Source organism: Serinus canaria, chromosome 6, assembly GCF_022539315.1.
Source record: "Serinus canaria isolate serCan28SL12 chromosome 6, serCan2020, whole genome shotgun sequence".
NCBI classification, from domain to species: Eukaryota; Metazoa; Chordata; class Aves; order Passeriformes; family Fringillidae; genus Serinus; species Serinus canaria.
Genome location: NC_066320.1, coordinates 27,321,356 through 27,335,681, shown reverse-complemented (window position 1 = coordinate 27,335,681; position 14,326 = coordinate 27,321,356). Strand labels below are relative to the sequence as shown.

The 14,326-nt window shown below is 43.0% G+C and overlaps 1 protein-coding gene across 4 annotated transcripts in view; it reads left to right on the top strand.

The window, feature by feature from the left end:
- ABLIM1 (actin binding LIM protein 1) overlaps window positions 1–14,326 on the top strand; it is a 191,958-nt gene that overhangs the window by 115,453 nt on the left and 62,179 nt on the right. For all 4 annotated transcript variants that reach the window (XM_030241349.2, XM_050976309.1, XM_050976311.1 and 1 more), the window contains exons 5-6: window positions 2,580–2,706; window positions 3,886–3,979. In XM_030241349.2, coding sequence (XP_030097209.2) covers window positions 2,580–2,706; window positions 3,886–3,979 — 221 coding nt within the window. The remainder of the gene's footprint in view (window positions 1–2,579; window positions 2,707–3,885; window positions 3,980–14,326) is intronic.

The window sequence follows — 14,326 nt, the reverse complement described above, 5'->3', positions numbered from 1 at the left end:
AGCTTACAAAGAAGCAGTCAAACAGTCAGAGGTACTTCATGGATCCCTACTTCCTCCATGTATCTGGTTTTGGCATCAATAAAGATGCTGGACTAGGCAAACCTTTTGTGTAAGGCAGTTTCTCTATTCCCACTGCCTCGGAAATGAAGTGTTTTAAAAATCGCTTTATTGATTCCATTTCTGAAAAATTTCAGCTTCCATGAAAAAAGTTTCCCAGAAAAAAATGAAAACAGCATGGAAAATATCTCAGGGAATGCATCCCAGTGTGCCAGGCCCCATGTTGGCTATGGAGGCTGGCACACCAGGAGGAAGCAGGAGTGCTAGGGGGCTGAGAAATGGGGGCTATTTTCAAAGGGCAGCTCAGCACCCACTGGCACTGGGGGGAGGATCCCATTTGCTCTCACAGTCCAAGTCAGGTTGCATGGTTTCACATTTAGCTGAAGGAAATGAGGGCTGGAAGGGACCTCAAGAGGTGATGCGGTATCCTCCCCACACCAAAGAGATCAGCGTGCCAAAGCCACCCTGACACGTGTTTGTCCCTTCCTCTCCCTGTGCTGGAGGTTCCAGAGCCTCCCTTGGTGACCTGTTCCAGCCTTTGCTGTCATCACACACTGGCAGGGAGCCTTCAGCTGTCATGGCAGAGCAGAGGGATACATTACATGGTGTCACTCCTTGTCATTTCATCATTTCAGCTTGTAACATATGTCCTCTAGAGCAAAGTCCTGGTATTAGGACATCTCAGGGCTGCTTTTCAAGTCCAAGCTGTGTCAAGTCTGTGACTTGCACTGTTCTTAGTCCCTCTCCCCTCCTTTTTCAGGGGATTGGAGAAGAAGAAGAATGCTGATAGGAAGAGGGCCATGCAGTGGTGGATTCCTGGATAGCAGGAATGTGCAGCACATATTTGGGGTTCTTTTGGCCCATTATCCAAAGTCATGCCCTTTACTCAGAAGGACTGACTCTGCTCCCATTATCAGCTGTGATAATAAACTTGGACTTGCCCTTTTGCAAGGCATGGTGTTGCCTGGGCTTAAACCCATGAGGAGATGAAGGGTTTGGGCTGTGCCTGCTCAGTCAGCCTGAGTGTTGGAGCCAGGGTGATGTATCCCTGCTGCCTGGGCTTTAACAGCTCACATTGCTCAGTTCTGCTTGTCTCCATTTCTTGTGATTTGTTGATGTTTCAGGCATTCACCAAAGGAACACCAAGCCTGGGGATGGTAATATCTGGGAAATCTTTTGTTCCAGGCTGTCTCTGTGGCTTCCATGAGTGGCTCAGCTGATGGGCATTCCCTTTCCACTTCACTGGGCTTCCAGGCCCTCCCCTCCCTCAGTCCTTCTGTCCCCTGAGGCTGGGCACAGAGGCACAAGCCTTGCAGTTCAGTGCTGCCTGCCACATCAGTCTCTTCAGATCTTACCATGGGCTGGCCTGCCCCTTAACAGGAAATCTTTTTGAGTGTTTTATGTTTGAAGGGAGAGGAACGGTAGCTTGGGGCTGAGCTAGAGATCTCTGATGGAACCTGAGATATTGTGGCACCCCCTGGGACAGAGTGCTCCTGGCTTCTGGCTCCCTTTCTGCCATCAGGGTCCTCCAGGACTGATTGCAGTGAAAAGTGACGACCAGGAAAGTACCAAAACTCCTGAGCCAGAGTCCTTTTGCCAGCTAGAGACCAGGAGAACTTCAGTTTCCCATGGCTGTGCATGGGTGGCAACACACTCCCAGTGCAGTGACAGGGCTGTCAGCCCTGCCCTGGGCTGGCCCTGCAGCAAGGTGTGTGCCAGAGCTGTGTGGCAGGAAGGTGTGTGCCCTGGGCTGTCCCTGGAGGCTGTCCCTGGAGAAAGGTGTGTGCCAGGGCTGTCCCTGGAGAAAGGTGTGTGCCAGGGCTGTCCCTGGAGCAAGGTGCGTGCTCTGGAGGAAGGTGTGGTGTGACCTGGGCTGTCCCTGGAGGCTGTCCCTGGAGCAAGGTGTGTGCCCTGGAGGCTGTCCCTGCAGGCAGGAGTGTGCCCTGGAGGCTGTCCCTGGAGCAAGGAGTGTGCCAGAGCTGTGTGGAAGGAAGGTGTGTGCCCTGGGCTGGCCCTGCAGGCAGGAGTGTGCCCTGGAGGCTGTCCCTGGAGCAAGGAGTGTGCCAGGGCTCTCCCTGCAGCAAGGTGTGTCCCTGCTGGCCGTGCCACACGCGGGGCTCTGCTGCCACCCACCGGGGACAGGACCAGTCCTGGCCCTCTCTCTCAGCTCCGTGCAAGCTCTCGGGGTGTTGCTAAAGCCAAAGCACAGACACTGGTTGCTGTAGAAGACAGGAACTCTCTGCAGTGAGGACTTTTTCATAGCTTGTTCCTGACAGAACCTGAAGGTTGTACAGAGCTTGCCAGGTGGTCTTTGAGTTACTTTCGAATTACTTTCCCTCTTCCACTGAGAATGTCTGTAAGGAGAAAGGTTGGGTCTTTGTGCAGGACCTGGGAAGGGTTTAAGGACAGAAGATGTGCCTGTGCACTGCTGGGCAGGTCATCCCTTTGGCTACCAAATGCTGTGACAGGTGGGCAGTCAATGAAGGTCAATGAACCAAATGCATCTGTTTGCTTGTGTGCAGATTGTGCTGGCTGTGGAAGAGACATCAAAAATGGACAAGCCTTGCTAGCCCTGGACAAGCAGTGGCACCTGGGGTGCTTCAAGTGCAAGGCCTGTGGGAAGGTCCTGACTGGGGAATACATCAGCAAGTGAGTAACCTCTGTCTGCTTCTCTCCTGAACTCGTGGCACAGTTTTAGCTGCTGGCAGAGAAGGGCTTGCAGCAAAATTCACATCTGGAAGTCCTGTTTTGACCACCTTTTCATGCACACCAAAGTCTTTGTTCCCAGTGAGGAGAGCTGAGCTGCAAAGTGCAACTGAAAGCTCATGTTTAATGATACCAGTCTATATTCAATACCAGTCTGAAAGAGGCATAATTCCACATTCCCACAGAGAATTAGGTGGATTGTTGCACATGTTTTCTGTAGTAGCCAGGTAAAGCATTGTGTCATTTTGCTATCCAATGTGATTTTGAGAGAAAAAAACATAGGAATTTGTCCATTGCTTACCTATGCTAGATAATAGAGTAAATGTGATGGTGTGATTGACCTGACATTGTATTTCTTATCTCCATATAAGAAACTAATGAAGAAGGTTTTGAGTGCAAGAAGGTGTAGGGGAAGAGAATAGGAAAATGATAAAAGAGCAGAAATGAAGATACAGATTCCTTTTCCCCCTTCAGGCATATAGCAAAGAGAAAAAATGAGGAAAGAGTGTACATTTCCCAAACCTGTCATTTGGGTGTGTATAATATTTATAAGAAGTAGCATCTGTAATTTCTCCAAAAAATCCAGTGCCTGAGAAATGCTCCTAGGCTAACTAGTTTTTCCACTTTCACTGTGTGTTCCTTGTTCCCACTAAAATACCACATTGCCTTACACTTAAAGGCAACTGCTTATAGCTTTTCAGCCTACCAAAGGCTTTTTTTTTCCTGAAGTGAACAAAAACTGTCTGCCTGTGCTAGACTGTGAATTCTTCTCAACCCCAGAGACAGTTACACTGATTCCCTGGAGCTGCACCACCTGTAGGTGTAGAGTCTGCTCTAAAGAAGGAGGATTACTTCAGTAGTTTGTCCTGGATGCCTTCCTTCCCTGGATGGAAATTTAAGGAACAATTCTAAGAGGCATTAGTGAGAATGTTATTTTTGTTTCTTGTGCTACAAAGTGTTTGCCTTGAACTCTTCCCATTTACCTGGGTCTGTGTGTAGGACCCAGGTAAGTAGGACCCAGTTTTCATTTGTCTTCCAAACTGAAGTCAAATGAAAAGGGTTAATCATGCTGTAACCTGTTTCATAAGAACTGGTTTGTAATTTGTGAATTTTCTTTTTCAGAGATGGTGCTCCTTACTGTGAAAAGGACTACCAAGTTCTTTTTGGAGTCAAGTGTGAAGCATGTCACCAGTTCATTACTGGGAAAGTGCTAGAGGTAGGTGTTTTGTGAACTAGAGTTCATGAAGAACTGAGTCACCCATTACATCCTCACTTAACTGCAGAGAATACAAAAATTCTCACAGAAAGACTTCCTGCTGATTCTAGAACAAAGTTGCTGATTCTCATAATTATTTTCAGTGCTTCAGTTTTGCTGTCATCAGGAAAAGTGTGTGATACAGAGTTTCTATATGTTTTTCTCTCTTCATAGTGATCTGCAAAGCACATTGCACTGCTTATTCTGTCAGATTTAATATATTTACAGAAGTAATTTAAGTACTGGAATCACTTTTGGCAACCATAAGTTTGTCAGAACTTACCACATGAGATTTACACTTGATCTGAATGATGCTGAGAAGGTGAGAGGGAGAAGTGTGCTGGAGAGGTAAATGATGTGTTCAGAAATGAGAAGGCAGAAACCATCTGAATAATCTCCTTTGCTGACTCTCATTTGGAGTCCTCAGGGTTCTCATTGAAACCAGTCAAATCTTTTTAGAGATGTCAGCACCAGCCTCCATCTGTCATGGCTCTGCTAAGTCCCCTTTGAGCTGCATCCTTGAACTGTGCTTGGATTCCTCTGTGTCATGACTGAATTGTTTAAGGCCAAAACTCAGAGGACCTTCCTTGTCACTGAGATATGAGAAACAAAACTTAGCTCTTGTCCCTGGAGGAGCTGCTCAGTGGAAAGAACCTAAGCCTTGAGCTCAGGTCAGGAGCTGGAGGTTTTGAGAAAAAAACTGAAAATATACTTGAAAGTGTCACAAAAAATAAAAGCAGCTGGAAGTTGCAAGTGAAAGTGTGATAGAGGTTCCCTTCTTTGTCCCATTTACCACACACATAAGACTGTGTCAGCCCAGTTGTGAGAAGTTTCAGGTTTGACATAAGATGGTGTTGTGGCTTTAGTTGTGGAGGTTTCTGTGGTTCAGCATTCAGAATATGAACCAGTCACCATGAGGGACTCAGAGCTCCTGTGGGCACCCTGAGCATTTGGAAGGATGCACAGTTCTTTCATTAGCCAGACTCTCAGCCTGCCTCCTTTGCAATGTGGGTCTGATTCCTTTGGAGACCTGCACAGATAATTACTGACAGCAGCCTGGGTTTTCCCCTGAGTAGCAAGGCTGTGTCTCTGGCTTTCTTCTTCTGGCCTGCCACCATCTGCTTGTCTATTGCTGTCTCCTGATGAGTTTTTACAATTTAGCATTGTGTATTGGAGACACTGGTGTTGCAGTGCTGTGCAGGAGGCTCTGCAGGGGAGAAGTAATGGGATTTGTGAGACTGGGAAACATAATTCTAAAATTCTTTTAGGTGTACATGACAGTAGCTCTCAGCTATAAGCAATGCAACCTAATCAGATGAAAATGACAAAAGAGAGGGTTATTGGATCTGTGGAGAGCTGGGGAGAAATGAATGACTTCTGTCTGGAGCATTTTGTGAAGTAGCTGTGAATATAGCAAGGTTGCACTCATGTAACTCTTCCTAGCATCAGTGAGGAAGAAACCTAACTGTTGTGAGCTGGATCCCATCAGAACTGAGACTAAGGAAAAACTGAGACTAAGGATAAACTGAGACTAAGGAAAGATTAGTTCAATCGACCTGTAACTTGGCTGTCCATCACAATTTAAACTCACATTCATTCATAATTTAGGCTAACATAACATTCATAACATTCCTAATTTAAGCTAACATTCAGGGATGTATCCCAGAACCTTGGTGCTTATTTTGGCCCCAAGGTGAGTTTCTCACTTCATAGTTCTTATTCTTCTATGGCTATTTTTTAAATCAGAAGATGAGACAGCATTTGCTGCAGAAAGGAAGCATGTCGAAACTCTTACAAGGGTGTCCCTCTTCTGAGTCAAAATCAGATTAAAAAAAGTTAATTTTTTTTCTATTTAATCTGGCCCTTGCAGCATCAGACTTTTCTGATGAATTAGAAACAGCTTTTGAATAATCTTGTCAGTAATGGAAACATTAAGCATGCTAAGTTCTGGTTATTCTAGATTTTTTTCTTGAATATTTGTGGCTCTCACTGGTTATCAGAGACACAACCCAAAATACTGCAGCAGAGGGCAGCAGTGGTTCTTAGCACATAACAGAGCAAACTCCTCGATGGCCTGTAGAAGTTGTGTTGCTCTGACTGTAAGGTTTTGGCTGGCCAAATCATAAAACATTTTCACAAAAGAATTAACATTGTGTAGGCAGGGAGGCCATTCAGACACTGGCTTAACTGAACTGCAGTGTGTATTAGCAGCTTGGATTAAAGTTCCCCAAGTATCATCTGGGAATGCAGGTGCAGGACAGACATTCAGACACTCTGTGCCTTTTAAGTGGTGCTGGCAAAGTTTGGAAGATAGAGGTGAGCAGCTACTGTTCAACAATCAGAGCAGTTTATCACACCTGTGGGCTTGTTTCGTGGCTCCCCCCTGCCAGACATGCACAGTTCCAAAGGGCAGCACTAAATACTGCCTTGAAATATGACTCAAGGAACTCATAAGTCAAAAGCTAGCCTGAGAAAATCATGTGTCAGCACGTGTGTGTCCCCGTGGGCAGCAGAGGTCATCTGAAGGATGGGGTCAGAGCATGACACAAATCCTCTGCTAATGATGGAGCTGAGATAGGAAGCAGCCACGGGAGATAATTCACAGACCAGGAAGCCACAGTTCAGAGAGGGCTCCAGACCTGTTCGAGGCAGGACAATTAAATATCTCCTTGTCCTCTACTGGAAATCACCCACAACCTTTCCATTCACCTGAAGTTTTAATTTAGGTGAAGCTTGAGATCCTCACAGGAGGATTACTGTCTTCCCTCTTTGTTTTCTTTGGCAGTGTTTCTTTGGGAAATTTGGGAATTTTTGATGATTTCTATCATGTGGGTTGTCTCTTGTTCTGCTGTTTCCCCCTTGAGAAGGAAACCTTATTCTTGGTGTGAAGTAGCACCCTTACAGGAATTGTCTAGGTAGAGGTTATGTCTGCCCAGCCCAAATTATGCTCACTGACATGCAGTCAGAAAAAAACCCAAAGCACTTCATATTTTGCCTTTGTTAATAAAAATGATTGTAGCAAATGCCCTGTAGTAAAGATAGTGATCAGTACATTTCATTTTATTTGTCAATAAAATAATTCAATCTGTGAGAAGCAGAGTATGCTATCTCATCATCTTCATCCAAAGAAACTATTAGAAGTGGTTGAAGGGAATTACATGGTACACTGTGTACAAACACTTCCCTCTGATGGATCAGAAGTGATTAGCAGCAAACCCTTTTGGTGCTGCTTTATTTTCTGCTTATGCTTATTACATTACAGTCTGTAGAAAAACTGAAGGGAGATGAAAGCATGAAAGTTAGTTTTGGGGTCACAGAGGCTGGTGCTGTCTATTTTACCTGTAAAAACCTATTTCACTTATTTATTTTTATTTGAAGAGGAGTTGAGATTCTTTGCAACATTTCAGACTTGCAACTCCTGCTTGTTTTGTCCCTCAGTATGGCTTTAGCACCTCTGAGAAAGTCAGATTTTTCAGTCCCCTACAATGAACAGCCAGCAAGAGAGACAGCCACTCCTCATGTGGTCCTAAGAGCCTTCATCTCAGAAGCAGCTCTGCTGCTGGAGCACCTCAGCAAAACCCATGAGAAAAGCCAAGGTTTGGGTTCAGACTGAGACTCAAGGACAGACTCCCTCCAGCCACTCTGTAGGGGGGATCCCTTTGCTCAGTTAGGAAATGCATTAGGAGAAAGACAGGACTTATTTTGCTCATATCTACAAATCATGGAAGGATGCTCTTTTTTTCTAGATCATAGATGTAACAACTTTCAGTAGCCATGGAAATGTGCAGGAAAAATACCATGTGCATTTAAGTCAGCTCAGATATTTCTGATGTATTATTTGGCACATTGCTTTCTATGAGAAATACTCACAGATGATAGATGAGTGCATGCCAACACAATAAATGTGGTAAATGTCCAATGTGAAATAGATATTGCAACTTTCTCGAGCATAATGAATACTTTAATGCTTCAGTGTTTCAGGAAATGTTGTCAAGGCAACAGAGATCAGTGCTCTTCCTTGGATTTCTCTAGCAGAAAGGAATCTTCAGTTATGAAAAAATACTCTTTTCCCATTAACTCTTGTAAAAAACGTTTTTAGCAGGCAGTAACAGCACAGTGAGAGTGAGGAGTTCTACACAGACTTCCCACTAAGCAATGGTTTTCAGAGCTTCAGGGCTTGCCTCTTGAAAGATGCTGTCTAATCCCAAACCTGAAAATTTCTGTGCAACTCCACAAATCTGAGTAAACTTGGCCATTTGAAAGATGTTGACCTAAATGATTCTGACTAATGATTTTTTTCATACACAGTATAACTGCTACTCCAGGGCTTAATTCAAAATATTTTTAATCACTGAGAAGTTTCCAACTGACTTCAGAGAATGATGGATCATCCATGTATTCCATCTTTGCTTATCTGAAATGTCTTATACACTTCTAAGCAGTATTCTCTTAGCTCTGCAAAAGAAGACATGAGGGCAGAAAAAGGTGGATATTTTGCATGGAATTGTAAGAAAGAACTGAGAAAAAGATCAAGTTTTTACAATTTTCACCTTTTCCAGCTGTAACTGATATGAACATATCTGCTCTCAAGTGCCTTAACCATCTTGCTACTCCACACATTTATTTTTATAAGGCTTTTTGCTTAATATTAATTGGCAAAAAATAATTTAAAAAAAAAGGCTATTATGTGATTTCTCCTGGCTGTGCATAGCTCTGGTTCCTGCTCAAGGGGCTGCTGCCTGTCCTGGGTTTGCTTCCTGTGCACTGCTGAATCTTGCACCCCACCTTGAAAGCAGTGGCACAGTGCCATTTTCACAGATGGACCTGAAAAGAGTCCAGGCCACCAGAAGGTTCCCTTGATTTCAATCTGCAAGGTCAGGTCAAGTTCTAAATATGTTTGAGATGTTGTAATTTATGCTGAGCTGCTCCTGATTTTAAAGAGGAGCAGTAATTTAAGATGTGGTACTTAACATGAATGAAGTTTACTCCTTGTAATAGTGTTACTTAAATTGCTCTGTGCTGTAACTAATTCTGAAAGATGTCAATTCTGACACACCTTGACTTCTGAAGTTAGAAGGAAATAACACTAATTATGGGAGGGGAAAAACAAACAACCAGGGAAAGCTGCTACATTTGTCTAAGAAAATTGTATCTATCTAAGAGGCAAAGAATGTGAGAAATGTAAGTTTCTTCAGATGTTGTTTTCAGAGCTAGATTTAGATACCTGTGCTGTGAGGGATTCATAGAGGTTTCTGCTGATTCTTCATGCAAGAATGAGTCTGTTCTAAGTACTAAATAAATAAACAAATAAATGTCATCACAGAACAGCCTTGCTGGTTCCCATATGAACAGTAAATGAATTATTTGAACAATGCTGTCTATGTTGTTGAAGTGTTGCCTCCTGCATTCACTCACCCATGTCAGCAGCTCTGCTCATGTGAGCATTAGCATTCAGATGCTTCAGTGGTTGATTGACTTTCAGGGACACCCAGCAGAATGCATCTTTAGTAATCTGTTCTAAGGAGACTCAGGCTCATAGCTCATGTGAAAACATCACCCTTTTCTGCAGAGATCCATGGACAAAGTTTTGTTAGGTACTTCAGTACAGTCATGTATCTGGTCCTGTGTTCTTAACACACTCCTAGACTGAGGAGCCATGTAGAGAATCTCTTAAACTGAGATTTATTTCAATTCTGTTCAGAAATGTTAAATGAAAAAGTAGCATATGAACTTCTGCCAAATAAAGTATTTAGCAAGGCTGTTTTCATAAAATATTTAATTTACTGGATTTTAATCATGCAACCTGTACTGGTAATACAGGTTGATGTGAAGTAAAAGTTCAAACACTTTTGTAAATGCAGCAATTGATGAACCAAACAGAGACTGATTATAGGATGGATCCAAACAGGTTTGGTGGTGCATTAAAGTTGTGGAAAAATAATATCCCTGAAGAATGCAATACCATTCTGTTTTTATAGGTGTCTTACAGGCTTGGGAGAGACTTTGCTCTCAACCAGTATCTTCCAGTCACTGCTGTCATCTACACACACCAAAATAATCCAGAGAAAAAGGCCACAGAGCATAGGAGAGGCAGCAGTAGAGTTCAGTGTGTGATTTATTTGTTCTGTGATTTTCTTTGTTTGTGTTTAATCTTGCTGCCTTTAGAATAAAGGAGAAAACATGACCATGTTGCTTGAACACCCCAGGTAAATAAATGCTGACAAAAGCAGAAGCATTGCTGTGGTCATTTGCCCTCTTAGTCAGGTGTACAGCAGAGCACAGGATCTTTTTGATTGTGGAAAATACCTGGGAGAGATCAGACAGGGTCAGAGCACAGAAGCCATTGGAAACTCAGCCAGTGTTCCTAGAGTGTGCCTGGAGCATGATCCCACTCCAGAGTGTGCAAACAGGGTCAAGGGATTCAGGTACTCGGGCTGCATCAGCCTGAACTGGGCTAGAATACAATCTCAGTGTTTGTAACAGAACTAGACCCACACCCAGGAGGCTGCATAAATTCTGTATGAATTCTTCAGAAGCTGTGGAAGTAATATTTAATAACTTCCAGAGGAGGAGAGTGCCGAGTTGACAGTCAGCAGATGCCTCTCCCCAAGGGAAAAATGTGAATTGTGTGGCCATCAAACAGTGACACACAGGAGTGGTGAGGAATGGTCCTGCCCCTGCCTGGCCCACTGTGCTTTTCCTTTTCCTTTTCCTTTTCCTTTTCCTTTTCCTTTTCCTTTTCCTTTTCCTTTTCCTTTTCCTTTTCCTTTTCCTTTTCCTTTTCCTTTTCCTTTCCCTTTTTTCCCTTTTTTCCCTTTTTTCCCTTTTTTCCCTTTTTTCCCTTTTTTCCCTTTTTTCCCTTTCCCAGAGTGGGATGGCCGAGCTGCAGCCCGGTGGGTTGGATGTGCAGGGAGGGTGATGTGCTGGCTTTGGTGGGTGTGTGCAGCAGCAGGAGGAGGAGGAGGAGGAAGAGGAGGAGGAGTAAGGCTCCGGGCTGGGTGCAGCTCCAGGCTGAGCAGAACCAGCAGCTCTGCTCCTGCCTGAGCCCCAGCGGAGCTGAGGAGGAAATGGAGCTGGACTGAAAAAGCCCTGTGAGAAGGTAAACAAAGCCCTCGCTGTGCGAGCAGAGCTGAGCTGGGAAGGGCCATGGCTGTCCTGGGAGGGCTCAGCTTTGGGATGGGGCTGCAGGGCTTGCCAGGGGGGTCACAGTGGGCACTGGCACTTTTGTTCCTGTGCACCAGAAGGGGTTTTGTTTTAAAGGCTGTGCATAATTGTGTGGTGTAGATAAAGAGAGTGCAGCTAGACATGTTTTTAAACTGCCAGGAAGAGAGGAGAATGGCACAGGGCTTGGGCTATTTCTGATTGCAACCGATTGCTGTGCATGGAGGAACAATGCCATTCTCTACCTTCAATAATTCTTGATAGAGTTTCTTGGCTCTTTCAATCACTTTGGAGATTTTTTTTTTTTTGCATAGAGATAAGATTATCATTTGTTTCTACTTTCCCTGTGTTTTTGCTGAGAAATGTGTTTTATCAGTTAATGTGGAATGCTGATTTTTTTTTTCCCTAATGTGGGGTTTGTTTGGATAAAAGCAGGGAAATGAAAAGTTTAATAATAACTCAGAATATGGGTAAATGGTTCAAACAGGTTGCCTATGTAGCTGAAAAGTAGCATACATTTAACTTAATTTAGACTACTTTTTCCTGATGAAAAATAAATACTCTGCTGTAATTACTGAGAGCACCACACCAGGCACAAGATGAAAAATCTAGAATAAATATACCTGCAGAAAAATTATATCAATTACTTGATGTAAAAATCTTTCTAACAGGATTTTAGCAGTTCCACCCCCCCCATCAAAAGATTGAATGTGGCAGGAGGGGTATCTCTAGTTGGGGAGGACTTGATTTATAAGTGTCTGAAGTTGACAGAGCCCTAACAGAAGTTCAGTTGCCATGGCAGCATAATCACAAGGCATTAGCTTCCCAGCAGTGGTTTGGAAACCATCCTTCAATTTGAACATCAATAGGAAGGGGAGGAATGTTAAGAGGATGTAAAGATGGTGAATAATAAGAGCAGGTTGTAACAAGTAATTTGAAAAAATAACCAATTAAAGCTTCCTTATTGCCACAAAGGGATTTGTGAAATCTCTCAGGTGCTTATAAAATTATGGCTTATCTTTATAAATTGCTTTTGTGAGTAGAGTGTTGCTGATTGGGATCTATATTTCCTGGCAAAGCATCTTTAGTGTCTACCTTGTTGATTTAGTTAAATATTCTCTAGTGTGTTTCTTGTACTAAATATTACAAAAAAACTTAAGCAGACTGATCAAAATTCTTTAAAATGACATTTCAGTAGAGGCATTTATATGAGCACAAAGTTTCTTGCCACCACCAAGAGCCTTTGTGACTGCAGGTATTCCAGTAACATGGAACAGACAAAATCAGCAGCTGTTTCATGTCTTAGAGGTGCACAGAACACAAGGCAGCTTTAAGCAGAAGAGCAGCTTGCCTGGATGAGTGTTTCATTTCTGTTAGCTGACTGTACTGAGAATTCAGTTGCTTGGTTGTACTGCAGAACACATCTTGTTCTTTGGGAGCAGACCCCTTCAGGGAAAACATCATACTCTGTTTTTGTTTTGTGGCCCCCATTGCTTCTTCTGTCCATCTTTTAAACCTTTGCATTGTGCTGGTCCTGCCTGCCAAGATCACCCACCAGAGATACAAAACAAATAATGATCCCTGCACCAAAGTGTTCAGACTGAAGCAGAAGTTCCTCCAGTGCCCCAGCCCCACTGGCAGCTGGGATGTGGTGCCAGGGGAACGTGGCTGTGCACTCTGCAGCAATGTGAAATTATTCCAGTCACTTTTTGTTTCTCCTGGACTGAAATCACAATGAAAAATGGATTAAGTGGTGAAGTATTTTTTGCAGGATTCTGATGTTTCATTTATAATCCCTGATTTAAGCCTTCCTATCAGTGAAAAGTTTACAACTGACTTCTAGAAGACAAGGGTAGAACCTATACCTACCTCCCATAAAAAATAATTGTTGGGAAGAATGCAGCAATAAGGTGTTTGAAATCTGAGAAGTGGAGAAAAGCCTGTTGGGGCAAGTCTGTAGCTGTCACCTGCTTGTGGGAGGCTCCATCCTGGTATTGTGCTCAGCACTCACTTCATGAGGACTCAGCCACCTCTCTCTTTTGTCTGCTTTGTCAAGGTGTTCTCCTGGGGGGGGGGAAACAGTTAAAACAAATACTAACCCAAAAGATATGTTTGGAATCTGTAAGAACTTTGAAGTCCTCAGCACTAACACCTGTCTTTATTGAGCAGGTGGTTTTACAGATGAAGAAATGGGAGTGTTTTATGGGTGATCAAGTGTTTGAAATGACCACCTGAAGTACAAGATTGGTAGATTTTAATTATATGCCTGTGCTACATCAGAAGATCATACAGGTTTAAAAACTCTTTGGATAGATATCTGAGATATGTGACATTTATAAAAAGCCTTTTTCTTTTTAAGAGGGAAAATAGCACACAGTAAGAGATGCATCTTTTCATCACCAGCAATGCAGAGACACTGGCATTTAAACTGTCTGTGAAACTAGTTTGGGGTTTTTTTGTGGCTTGCAGAGGTCAAGGAAAAAACTCTCATAAATCCTTTGAGCATAAGTGAAAATATTAAGAAATTGACTTTTACATGTAAGATTTGGAGAGAGAGATTTGTTATGCATAAAGATGGATTTGCTGTTGCTTAGAGTTCTGTAAAGCATTGCATCTTGGCTGGAATTTTTTTTCCTAGGAGTGAAGACAGCAAAAACTGAGGCAGTAAGAAACTTTAAGCAGATTTACCTCACCTTCATCTTTGAACTGCTGCTGTTGAGGCAAAATCATGGAGATGCTGTAGTCAGTTGAAAATCAAATGTTGTTAGATATCCCTTTCTGCTTTATGTCCATCACTCTTTCCTGGTCATCACTACAGTAATTTGTGGCACTAGGTTTTCTGTGGTAAATAGAAATCTTTATTTTTATATGAAGCTGAAGTAAACAAGATAGGGAATAGAATCCCTGCTGTGTCTTGGCTCCAACATGCATACTCTGGATATTCCTGCCAGCAAGGATTCAAAAATGTACTTGTATAGTTTTGCAGCTGTAATTGGGAATCATGTATATCAGCAATTAGAAGACTGACAAATAGAAAAAAAGGACTTCTGCCAAAAAGAAAAGGCTTTGCTTCTAGCACAGTACATGTTGGTGGTCTGACATTTATTCAAAGTTATCCTTTTTGAAAAAGAGTCAACTATTTCTCTG